Genomic DNA, 13,455 nt, shown 5'->3' with positions numbered 1-13,455 from the left:
CAGAATGGGCTACAAATAGGAAAATAGGAGAAAATCCTGGAAACCTGGACTCTTGGACCATTTCCTCTTACTCCTCTTACTAAAATTGCCCCCCCCCAACCACTACCAGTTCCCAGTGGTTAGGAGATAATGAGGTTGTAATCAACACCAACCATCTTCTCTGCTGTCTTTTCTCCTACACTTGCTTGCTGTCTTCCTCAGGGCCATTTCCAGTGACAGGCCCTCTTTACTCTTGAAAACTGCTTCAGTTCCTCCCTTATTTGTACTAAAGCCTTGTTTCCCTTTACCAATAGGACATGCCACACCAATCCCAACAACCTACATCCTCCATCAAAAACGAAAAGCCCAGGAGCAACTGGGTGGCTCAGTTGGTTGAGCATCCGATTCCTGATTTTGGCTCACATCATGATCCCAGGGTTATGGGATCTCTCATCACAGAGCCTGCTTGGGATTCTCTTTCTCCCTCTCCCTCAAAATAAGCTTTTTAAAAATGTTAAAAAAAAAAAAAAAAAAAGGAAAATCCAGACTTTGGAGTCTGATCAGTCCGGAGAACTGATACTGGGGATTAGTAGCACTACACTCTTGACGGTCTCTACATTCTCCATTAACTTATGTTTTTATTTCCTACTCAGCATGGACTCCATCAATCACTATCTCCACTCTTCTCATACCTCCAAAAGGTATGAGACAAATCTGAAATTTTTATTCAGATTACTAGTATCTGACTAGTAAAATCTCTAACCCTGAATCAAACTGCCTGTTCCTATAACCAGGTTGCTGATTAAATATGGAGAAAAATCTGGGGCATCTGAGTCAGTTAAGCACCTGACTTTGGCTCAGGTTTGTGAGTTCGAGCCCGCTGTTGGCTTCAGATCCTCTGTCTTCCTCTCTCTCTCTCTGCCTGTCCGCTCCTATGCTCTCTCTCTCTCTCCCTCTTTCTCTCTCTCTCCCATCCAAGTACTAACCAGGCCCAACCCTGCTTAGCTTCCGAGATCAGATGAGAGCAGGCACATTCAGGGTGGTATGGTTATAGACACGCTCTCTCTCAAAAATAAATAGAAACACCTTAAAGTAAATAAAATGAATTTAAAAAATTTTAAAGATGGAGAAAAATCACACATCTATACAGACTGTACCCATAAAACACTTGCCTCCTATGTTACCTGGGCTCTTCTTGTTGTCTGGCAACTTTATGGGTTCCTAGTCACAATACTTTCCTATTTCCTACAATGGTTATTTCGTCTTCTCTGCTATCTCTGCTATCCTCACACTTACTACAGTCTCTTCAAAATAAACATCCTCCAACGTAAAGCGCCGCCCCCCAAGGCAAAGACTTATCCAACCCAAATGTCAGTAGTACCAAGGTTGAGAAACCCTGTGCTAAGGTCATTTAGAACCTCTACATTGCTAAATACGAATGCTTTCCATATGCACTCTGTATGACTTGGCCTGGCTTGAGCACTTGACACCACTAGTTTCTCCTTCCTTAAAATCCATTCTTCCCTTAGGTTCCACGAACACCTCACTGGCCATTTCTAGTCTCTATCTCAGGATGCTCTTCTATTATCTCTTGAAGATTAGTATTTCTCAGGGTCCTGCCCTAGGCTCGTCTCTATATACTGTCTCCCCAAACCATTAAAATCAACTGAGGCTCCTTTTTTTAAAATGGCCAGGCCTAATGGATTTCATTGTTTTGGAGTGGAAACCAGCATCCTTGTGTTTTTAAAAAAATCCTTGCTAGTTCTAATATACAGCTTAGATGGTGAAGAATTATTCCAGTCTTATTATATCCATTCAGCACTTTAATTACCATTTATATATTAGTGGCTCATTAATCTCAAATCTGTACCTATAATAGATTCATTCATTTGGCCAATATTCATTGAGTTACCTACTCTGCGCCTGACACTGTTTGTTCTAAGCACTGAGGTAGAAAGTGAACAACAGACAAGGTTACCTACTTTCCTGGAGCTTACATTCTGAGAGAAACTGACAACCACAAAAAGATCATTTCAAATAATGATAGGTACTATGATGACATTCTAAGAGGTCACAGGAGTCACTGGGCAGAGGCAGTATTTTAGAAGGCCAGGGAGGAGGGTGGAATCTGACCCAACATGGCAATGAAAAGGAGTCAGCCATGAGAATATTTGAGGAAGGTGAATCTGAGACAAAGCATATGCAAAGATACTACAGCAGAAGCATATCAGACCATGAAGAATTACGACCAATGTGGTTAAAGCAAGTTAAGTATGGATAAGTATTACACCATAAGGCTGGAGATGGAGACAAAGTTCAGTTCATAAGCACTCTGCAAGCCAGGGTAAGGAATTTATAGCCTGCATGTAACAAAAGTGAATGGGGGCGCCTGGCTGGCTCAGTCGTTAGAGCACATGACTCTCAATCTGAGGGTTCTAAGTTTAAGCCCCAAGTTGGGTGTGGAGCTTCCCTAAAATAAAATTAAAAAGTTATTGAAAGGCTTTAAAAAGGCATGACATAGCCTGACTCACATCTTTACAATATCATTTGGTTACTGTGGGAAAAACAGATTTTAAAGGAACAATATTGTATAGGGGGACCTTTTAACAGGCTTTGCAATTGTACAGAAGACAGATCTACAGTTCATCCAGGATTGTAACCAAGAACATAAAGATGGTTTGGGGATAATCTTGGAGACAGAATTAAAAGGACCTGCAGGTACAAGATGAATGAAAGAGAAATCAAGTGTAAGCTCTTTAAGTTTTCTATCTGGTTTGGGGGGACAATGGAGACTTTTACAGAGATAAAGAAGCCTAGGAGGAGAGAAACAGATTTGGAAAGGGAGTCAAAAGTTCTGTTTAGTCCTATCAAGTTACGAAAACAGGAAAAAAAGAAAAAGAAAAAGAAAAAGAAAAGATAAAAGGTTCTGTTGAGTACATCTTAATGAAAAGGTCAAGTAGGAAACTGAATATAATCCAGAGTTAAGGGGAGAGGTTAAGGCTGAGGCTTAAATTTGGTAGTCCTCAATGTATTAGATGGTATTTAAAACCACAGCCTGAATAGCCTGAATGAGTTTTTCCAGGATGAAAGTGTATGTAAACTGAAAAGGGGAAAGTGATCAGAACAAGCCCTGAGAAACTTCCTACATCTGAAGGTCAAGCAGAGAAGCTAGCAAAAGGAGCATAAGTCAGTACAGGAAAAAAAAAAAAAATCAGCATGCATAATGTTGAATGTCAACTTTCTAAACTGCAGATTTGCACAACCCAGCCGCCTACTCATTTCACTCTCATCTTGCTCCCAAACCTGTTCCTTTCCCAGTGTTTTCTATTTAAATGAATAGCACATCTACCCAACCACCAGGCTAGAAGCCTGACTTCTCTCCCCATATTTTGACATCCAGCCAAATCCTGTCCAGTGTCCTTCCCTCATTTCTCACATCAATTTAGTTATCTCCTCCTTGTCCAGTCACTATGTGAGCTCAGACCAGTACCACCTCTCACCTGGTTTACCATTCTGTCTCCAGTCCAGCCTCTCCATAAGGGAGCCATCATCTTTCAGTTGATGTCACTCAGGTCAGGCCTCTCCCCTGGTTAAAATCTTTTAATGACTCCTATTTGGAGGCAGGGGAAAAATGAAATGTAAGAAGGATCTTCTCACCAAGCTTGCTTACCTCTCTAGTCTTACCTTTTGCAGGGCCATCCTTGAACTCCTCCCTCTAGTCACAATGCACTATATAGAATTCTCAAAAGCAGAGCATGTTCTTCACTCTAGCTCCTGATTTGTTCATCTCATTAATTTTCTGCTGGGAACACCATTTCCTGACACAGCCTTTTCTTACTTAGCCAACTCCAACTCTTCCCTCAAGACTTACCAAGCCTTCTAGACTGTATGTGACTAGATTATATCCTTCCAATCACCCTTCAAAGTACCTCGTACTCATTCTTACTGGAGTACTTGTCAGACTGTGTATTGTCTGTTTGTTTGAGAGGCAACATATCTAGCATCTGGTGCAATGCCTTACCCCTGCTAAGAAGAGAAATAGTTCCTTAATGAATGCCAAGTAACATACCCAGCACATTGGTATCTTCACTCCAGCTTGTCAAATCCTTACTCTTCCTACCTACACTTATACCCCCACATTCCCAGCATCTAGAATGCTGCCCTAAATAAATGGTTCACAACTGTACAGTGCCATTACACTGACTGTATCAAAACCATCTGCTGAGCCCCATATAGACTCCTAGGTCTAGCTCTCCACACTTAAGAAGTTTTGACCAAGTAGACCTAGGGTGAAGCCTAAGAATCTGTAATTTTGACAACCTCCTCAGGTAATTCTGACATGTACTCATTCTTGCAAACTACTACTCTAAACAGAGTAGGCACTCAGTATTATTGAAAGTAATGTTTTAAGTTAATGAAACAGAATGCATTTCCTAATTCTTTAGGGTTAGACTCTGCTATAAGTAACTCCTGAGTGTGACAGAACAATGCACTAATGTACAAAAGTCCACAAAACAAGCAGCCTTTATTGCAGTAATACAAAACACTTTCCATTTTGGCAATATTTTACAACGCACTTAGCTTCAAGGGTTGGAAAGGAGAGGTTGGAAACTAAACGGGGAAATTTCAATGGACGTTTCTAAAAGAAAAACTGTCCCAGCCCTCCCACCCAAATAAAAATCCAAATGTCAATTTCACTACCCAAGAAGAGGCCATGAGGAAAGCAGCAGGCAAAACTCTGGCAATTTCACTATGGATCATGTCAGAGACAAAGGAACATTCAAAACAGTCATCAGTATGGTCGGTTGCGCTGATCATTTCTGTAGTCGTTTCTAGGAATGAAAAATAAAGAGCCAGACTAAATTGATTTTCTACCAATGGGGAACATCAGACACTTTCTCAGGGTGCTGGTGACTAGGTCAGCTCGACAATTTCTGTAAGAATGACACCATACCTTATTTATTTCTCTGTGCCTAGAAGGTGCTTAATATCTAATTTATCAGCTTTAAGACCCATGAAGTTCCTGGGAGATTTCTGCTATCACTAACACTTCAAAACTTTCCATCTAGCGTAAGGACTCTAAACCACTGTGGCATTTCGGGAGGTCAGAGAGTGTGCCAATTCCAGCACTCTAAACAGAAGAGTGTCATAATAGAAAAAGAAAAGCACACATTTTAATGTAAGAATTCTGGGTCTGTCACTACTATGTGAAAGTTACACAATTGTTTCTTACTCCATAAAATGGGAGATACATCTACCTCATGAAGTTGAGAGGAAGACTAGAACTAAAGAACAGAAAGACACTTTCACAGGATTTGCTATACAGTTAAGACATGTTCAATAGATAATTACTAACATCTAACAATTATATAGCACTTACTGCGGGCCAGGAACTATCATTATATAATCTAATACAACTCCATGAAGGAGGTACTATTGGCCCTGTTTTATAGATGGGAATGTTGACGCTCCAAATAAATGGTTACGTAACTTGCCTAACATCACACAGCTAGTAAGTGGTGGAGCCAGAATTCGAACCCAGAGATGTCTGATCTCTGAACTCCATGCTCTTAACCATATGCTATACTAAGTCTCACTACCCTATACTGCATCTGGCATATTGATGCTTAGTATAATAATCGAAGTTATTTTCCATCACTGGTTATTCGACTTTTTCTGCCTCTACACCATTCATGTGCACAACACACTCCCATCAGTACCATCATGAATTTTCATCTGGAAAAGGATTACCAGACTATCGAGAGAAACAACTAGAGGGTGGCATGTGTCACATGTGATCTCAGAAATGCTCCTACGACAACTGTGCTCCCCTTCACTTAGATTAAGAACCTGTGATTTACATACAGTTTCAAATTATCTCTCAATCTCAATTAAGTTTAGCCATGAGAAAGAATAACAGAGTCATATAATCATACAAATATAAAGATTTATGAAACAATTTCCAAAACAAAAGGAGTTTTAGAAATTTCTAAGCAGGATGGGGCGCCTGGGTGGCTTAGTCGGTTGAGCGTCCGACTTTCGCTTAGGTCATGATCTCGCGGTTCGTGGGTTCGGGCCCCGTGTCGGGCTCTGTGCTGACTGCCAGCTCGGAGCCTGGAGCCTGTTTCAGTCTGTGACTCCCTCTCTCTCTGACCCTCCCCTGCTCACGCTGTCTCTCTCTCTCTCTCCTAGAAATAAATAAAACATTTAAAAAAAAAAAAAAAAAGAAATTTCTAAGCAGGAAACTAAATGAATCATCTTGATTGACAGTTTCCAATGAAGTTCAAGTTCCAAAAAACTGGACATTAAGAAAATGTGACACAAAGGGCTTGAATCCTAAACTCTAGGAGCAGTGAAATAAAAAGATTAACAAATACATTCCAATACTCACCTTCCTCCCATTTTGCCTCCATAGCCACCTCGGTCTCCTCCATAGCCACCACCACTCCTGTCTCCTCCATAGCCTCCACTTCGGTCTCCACCATAGCCACCGCCGCCACGGTCTCCTCCATAGCCCCCCCCACTTCGATCTCCTCCATAGCCGCCTCGGTCTCCACCATAGCCGCCTCGGTCTCCACCATAGCCGCCTCGGTCTCCACCGTAGCCACCTCCTCGNTCCTCTCTCCCCACCATAACCGCCTCCTCGGTCCCCACCATAGCCACCCCCACTTCTATCTCCTCCGTAGCCACCCCCACTTCTATCTCCTCCATAGCCGCCGCCACCACTTCTGTCTCCTCCATAGCCACCTCCACTTCGATCTCCTCCATAGCCACCTCGGTCTCCACCTCTGCCCCCACGACCTCTATAGCCCCTCTCTCCACCATAGCCTCTTCCTCGGAAATCTGCAAGGTAAAAATGCAAGTCAGTGAGACCAGCAGAATAATGTAAAGCACCCTTAATGCTAGTCAGAAGATAAATGCCATGTAATTGCTGTTAAAAAGCTGACCCACCTCCTCCTGAGGGACGAGAGTCCTCTGGTCTGGGCTCATTACACTGGTTGCAGGAATTCCTTCGAGCAAAGTTCATATTTCCACATGACCTGAGAAAGGAGGAAAATAAAAATGTTCAATAGTTTCCAATTGATTCAGAACCCTCTCTTGCATCCTCTGACCCCAATCTCAACCCTATTACCAACAAAATAAATGGGATGCTTACGGATTAGGGCAAACCCAGTCCCCACTTTTGGGGTCTCCACCTCTCCCCTGAAAGCCTCCACGACCTCTGTATCCTCCACGGCCTGGGGGAAAGGAGGGTAGGGGAGAAAAATCAGCAACAGACATTAACAAAACAGAGGAAAAGCCAGAGTAAGTACCCATCAATAACTGGGCAGCCACCCCCAAAATTAACCCCTTATGGCAGGACTATGATTCTTTTCATTTCAGACTTTACTTAGTAAATTCAAGAAACATATGAAAAGACCTCAAGCACATAATACAGTACAAATAATGCACTAAAAAACTTCAAAGTCCACTTTCTATAATACCTTACCCTCTGAGAATCTCAGTGATAAAGGCAGAGAAAACATATTCCAAATTTAAGGAATTAAACACAATAGAAATGAATTAAGGTGAAGGCAACTGTATCAGGGAACTTAAAAACTGGTCAGATTACCTAATTAGGTATCATTTAAACAACTGTATCCTGATCTCCAGGTCAATAACAATCTGCTACACAGTTTTCCAAACGGATTTCTAGAACCTTCTTTCAACTACTTTTTTAGCTATTATGACACTTTATTTACCCAATCTCCTTTCAGTACCTACTCTCACTTCAAGATATAAGGAAAATAGATGGAGCACCTGAGTGGCTCCATTGGTTGGAGTGTCCAATTCTTGATTTCAGCTCAGGTCATGATCCCAAGGTTGTGGGATCAAGCTCATGCTGAGCATGGAGCCTGTTTGGGATTCTTTCCCTCTCCTTTTCTCCCCTGTGTACCTGCGCCTTCTTTCTCTCTCAAATAAATAAAAATTTCTTTAAAAAAAAAATTAGAAAATAAAGGGCACCTGGATGGCTCATTTGGTTAAGTGTCCAACTTAGGCTCAGGTTAGGTCCATGGGTTCGACCCCCAAGACAGGCTCTGTGCTGGCAGCTTAGAGCCTGGAGCCTGTTTGGGATTCTGTGTGTGCCCCTCCCCTGCTTGTGCTCTGTCTCTTTCTCTCAAAAATAAACATTAAAAACAATTATAATTAAAAAATAAAATTTTTAAAAATTAAAAAAAAGATTTAAGTAAAAAGACCTAGAGGGAGAAAGGTAGTAGTTCACACAATAGAGACAGATCATGGACTCAAATTAAATACTCTGTACAATATCCAGACCTGTGAGCAATAAGTATCTTACCTCGCCGCCCACCTCCACTTCCACTTCCTCTCATGAATTCAGGTCTTCTGGTAGCAAAGGACACTTTAATAATGTTGCCATGGAATTCTTTTCCTAAGAAAAGAGAACATAGTTTTTAAGAAGTGCTACTTCACATCTCTACCTCTCAACAAAAATATAAAACTATCTCAGAAACTTTTAGAGTAATAACTGATATATCCTCACAGAAATTCAAACACACTAGCATTCCAAAGAATCAAGGTAACAGTGCTAAAACACATCATCTATTGAATAGAGCAGATCTGTCACTGGGACCTAGTTACTTCTTACTGAGCAAAAAACCCACATCTAATATTTTTATATGGAATGAGTCAAATGCAAAACCATGTGTGTGGTATGCTACCACTTCTACTTTTTTTTTTTTTTTTTAGTTTATTGTCAAGTTGGTTTCCATAGAACACCCAGTGCTCATCCCCACAAGTGCCCTCCTCCATGCTCATCACCTCCCTTCCCCTCCCCCAACCCCATCTGCCCTCAGTTTGTTCTTGGCATTCAAGAGTCTCTCATGGTTTGCCTCCTTCCCTCCCCACTATTTTTCCCCTTCTTCTCCCCCATGGTCCTCTATTAAGCTCCTCCTAATCCTCCTATACGTGCAAACATATGGTAGCTGTCCTTCTCTGCCTGACTTATTTCACTCAGCATAACACCCTCAAGTTCCATCCATGTTGCTACACATGGCCAGATTTCATTCTTTCTCATTGCCATGTAGTATTCCATCATATAGATAAACCACATCTTCTTGATCCATTCATCTGTTGATGGACACTTAGGCTCTTTCCATGTTTTGGCCACTTCTATTTTTTGAAGGGAATTAGTGTGTGGGTGTGCACATGTGTGCACATGTACCTTTACAAGTACACATAAGCTATATATATACTGCCTATTATGCTTCACTCTCAGCAGGGGAAAGATCACTGGGGGTCAAAGGTTGGAAAAAAGGCTCATTTTTTGCTATACACTTCTGGTACAGTTTGAAACGTTTTACCATATCCAAGTATTAGTTTTAAAAGTAATACATGCAATGGGGCGCCTGGGTGGCTTAGTCGGTTAAGCGTCCGACTTTCGCTTAGGTCATGATCTCGCGGTTCGTGGGTTCGAGCCCCGCGTCGGGCTCTGTGCTGACTGCCAGCTCAGAGCCTGGAGCCTGTTTCAGTCTGTGACTCCCTCTCTCTCTGACCCTCCCCTGCTCACGCTGTCTCTCTCTCTCTCTCCTAGAAATAAATAAAAAACATTAAAAAAATTAAAAAAAAAAAGTAATACATGCAAAAAAATGCATGCATATGTGATTAATTACATACCTAAACACATACATATATTCTGCAGCCGCAAGGCCTTTGGGACAGGAATTAATTTTTTTACATTATATTAAACAAGAAACTGACAAATAAGGAAAAGTTACCCAAGGATTTTATAAACTGGTCAGAATTCCAGGAGCCTTAGCTCCCTGACCAATGCCCTTATCTTTATGGCTGGCAACTTTTCGCAGTACCAGACAGTATAACATAAGTCACTCAAGGATCAGTATTTTCAAAGCTGCAGAATGACCTGAACTATGGAGTTAGGTTTAAAAGGCTCATATACCCTGTGGGCAATAGGCACAATAATTTTTTAATGTAGGAGCAAAAGGGATTATTGCTTAATTCACCAAAACTATGGCAAACACGGAAAAGCGAGGAAAAATAGACCCAGCCTTCAAGAGCTAGGTGATAAAGTCCTGACAGATTAATGCAAAAACGTAAAGAATATGAAGGTGATGAGAGATAGAGAATCACAATCTCATTTTTGAAGAAATGCAATTATGTTTTTGAAAGACACAGGTACAATAATCTCAGAAGTGGAAGGCACCGCAAATATCTGTCAATCTAATTAGTATGGGTAAGTCCTTTAGAGACAGTGGAGACAGAATGCCTGAGTTTGAATCCTAACTCCGCCAGTTAATGCTATGATCTTGGAAATTAAACAGCATCTTCATGCTTTAGTTTCAGTATCTATAAAATAATAATAGAGGGTTTGTCTCATAGTGTTACTGTGAGGATTAAACTGAATTAATGCATATAAAGCTTTTAGAACTTGGGGCGCCTGGGTGGCTTAGTCGGTTAAGCGTCTGACTTTTGCTTGGGTCATGATCTCGCGGTTCGTGGGTTCGGGCCCCGCGTCGGGCTCTGTGCTGACTGCCAGCTCAGAGCCTGGAGCCTGTTTCAGTCTGTGACTCCCTCTCTCTCTGACCCTCCCCTGTTCACGCTGTCTCTCTCTCTCTCCTAGAAATAAATAAAACATTAAAAAAAAAACAAAACTAATTTTAGAACTATGCCTACACTATAAACCACAGTAAACATGCAGTGTTACTTATTAGGGTACAAAACAATGAATTTCTAATAACATGAGGAAATGACTATTAAAATGTTAAGTGAAAAAAGCATGAAACAAAACTACATTTGGGATATAATGATAAACTATTTTTAAAATACATTTTAAGAATGGAAGGAAACGTAAATAAAAAATATTATCAGGGTGCCTGAGCATCTGACTTTGGTGCAGGTCATAATCTCATGTTTTATGAGTTCGAGCCCTGAGTCAGGCTCTGTGCTGACAGCTTGGAGCCTAGAGCTTGTTTCTGTGTCTCCCTCTCTGTCCCTCCCCTGCTCACTCTGTCTCCCCCTCTCTAAAAAATAAACATTAAAAAAAAATTTTATTTTAAATACTATTAATGGTTATCTCTGAGTAGAGAGGACTATGGATGCTTTACTGCCTTCTTTTACTCTCCCATATTTTCTTATTTTCAGGGGGAAAAAAGTCTTACTATTTCTTCCAAATATGTATTAACTTTATATTTGAAGGGAAATTAATCTAAATTTACAAAAAACAAATTAAGCAAGCCAACCCTCTAAATCTCCAACAGCGTGACTTCAAGCACATAGCATAATAAGGAAATATTTGAGACAAACAAGGAGAGAGATCATTTATCTCATTTCTAAAGGTATGTAAAAACACAGGCCTGTATTTTTAGTAGAAAACCCACAAAAGTAAACATGGAAATAACCAGTCTACCGGAATACAGTTTGGCTTCAAGACGAAACAACATTTATCCAACTGCATATTGAAACTGTATGAATGACAGGCGCCTGGGTGGCTCAGTCGGTTAAGCATCCGACTTCGGCTCAGGTCATGATCTCACGGCTCGTGGGTTCGAGCCCCGCGTCGGGCTTGGTGCTGACAGCTCAGAGCCTGGAGCCTGCTTCAGATTCTGTGTCTCCCTCTCTCTCTCTGATCCTCCCCTGTTCACCCTGTCTCTCTCTCTCTCAGAAATAAATAAAACATTAAAAAAAATTAAAAAAGAAAAACTGTATGAATGAGGTATATACCATCAAACCAGTCAATGGCTGCTTTAGCTGAAGGAGGGTCATCAAATGACACTGTTGCCTCTCCTTTGGGCTTCCCTGTGTCCTTGTCTGTATACAGATTTATCATTGGCTTTCCAGTCTTCTTATTTGTCTGAGGAACAAACATGTTGGTATTAGTGTTCTAAGAAAAAGTGGTCATAAACCAGATAATTAAAGATTTTTTAAAAATCACATATACATACTACAAATACTATGTACCTAATATAAAAATGAAGTTATCTATAGGTTCTGAAAAGGGAAATTCTCTTAAGATACATTAAGTAAACCCAAGCCATGAAAATGATACTGTATACTGTTTTATCTATGTATAATTTCTTTAACTCCACACCAAAAAAAATTTAAATAATGCTTCAGGTAAATATACATATTGTAAAACATTAAAAAAAAGGTCAGAAAGGGGCGCCTGGGTGGCTTAGTCGGTTGAGCGTCCGACTTTCGCTTAGGTCATGATCTCGCGGTTGGTGGGTTCGAGCCCCGCGTCGGGCTCTGTGCTGACTGCCAGCTCAGAGCCTGGAGCCTATTTCAGAGTCTGTGACTCCCTCTCTCTCTGACCCTGCCCTGCTCATGCTGTCTCTCTCTCTCTCTCTCTCTCCTAGAAATAAATAAAACATTAAAAAAAAAAAATTAAAAAAAAAAAAAGGTCAGAAAGAATGAACACCAGGCAAATTTAATACACTGCCACTAATCTATACACACTGAAGCTGGCTGGGATGGGAGTGGAAGACAAAGAAGAATGTTTACTCTTCAGAACTGTGTGAATTTTTTACACGTCATGAGTAAAAAATTTCTTAAGAAATTTTAACTCCCCAAGAAAGAAAAAAAAATGAGTATTACACAGAAACCAAAACAAGAATTGGAAACTGATTTCAGGCAAATGCTACAATCTACTAACACTATTCTAACTGCTGCTTTCTAGTTGAAGACATGAAAAATACATGCATGAAACAAATAGTGCACAAGACACAACTAAACAATGAACAGAGTTATGGAATAAAGCATTATATATTGGGCTAATGTATAGCGCAGTTTGCATATACTGGCCATTTCAGAATCCAAAAAATGTTCTCACAATCTCATTTGGTTCTCACAATTTTAGGACCTAGGCAGAGACTATTTTTAGAGCCCAAGATTGAAAGCTAAAGCTGTGGAAGGCTGTAGAAAGACAAACACAAGGAATAAAATTTTCATGTATTTAGCAAATTTAGCAAAAGGCCTACAGACATGGGTGAACATGAATATCAGGGAATTTTAAGAGACAGGCCTTACTGGATATGGGCTTACTATATAATCTATGTATCTTAACAAGAATTTGTTAATAATTATGAGATTTTCAAATTAAGCCCTACTTTCTACTCACCTTGATAATTCCTATTTGCTTAAAGAACTCCCCCACTTGATCTGTAGACACACCCTCCCCAAGTCCTTGTACAAAGATTGTGTTGTTATCTGAATTATCAGATTCTGAATCTAAGGGGAAAAAAATTATGGTTAATTTTACATATTCCTTGGTTTTACTGCATCTTGTTTAGCAATCAAAAGTAATAACTTACTGTCCAATATTCAACTGTTTCCATGACCAAAAGGAAAAAGAACCAATATACAAAAAAATCTTGTATCAATATGCAAAGTGATCACCAGTTTTTTGGCAGCAGGTCAAGTCTTAAAATTCTTACAACTAAACTTCAGTTAAAGTGGATC

General features: G+C 40.4%; 1 protein-coding gene across 1 annotated transcript in view; it reads right to left on the bottom strand.

The window, feature by feature from the left end:
• Positions 1 to 4,485: 4,485 nt before the first annotated feature.
• TAF15 (TATA-box binding protein associated factor 15) overlaps positions 4,486 to 13,455 on the bottom strand; it is a 29,508-nt gene continuing 20,538 nt past the window's right edge. Inside the window, 8 exon segments of the mRNA XM_077749905.1 lie at positions 4,486 to 4,811; positions 6,371 to 6,595; positions 6,597 to 6,822; positions 6,931 to 7,019; positions 7,136 to 7,217; positions 8,318 to 8,410; positions 11,719 to 11,848; positions 13,115 to 13,224. Of these exon segments, the coding sequence (XP_077606031.1) occupies positions 4,772 to 4,811; positions 6,371 to 6,595; positions 6,597 to 6,822; positions 6,931 to 7,019; positions 7,136 to 7,217; positions 8,318 to 8,410; positions 11,719 to 11,848; positions 13,115 to 13,224 (995 nt within the window). The 3' untranslated portion in view covers positions 4,486 to 4,771.

This window comes from Crocuta crocuta, unplaced genomic scaffold (assembly GCF_008692635.1).
Source record: "Crocuta crocuta isolate KB4526 unplaced genomic scaffold, BGI_CrCroc_1.0 scaffold149, whole genome shotgun sequence".
NCBI lineage: Eukaryota > Metazoa > Chordata > Mammalia > Carnivora > Hyaenidae > Crocuta > Crocuta crocuta.
The sequence above is the reverse complement of the archived record's forward strand: the minus strand, read 5'-3'. Positions and strand labels throughout refer to the sequence as shown.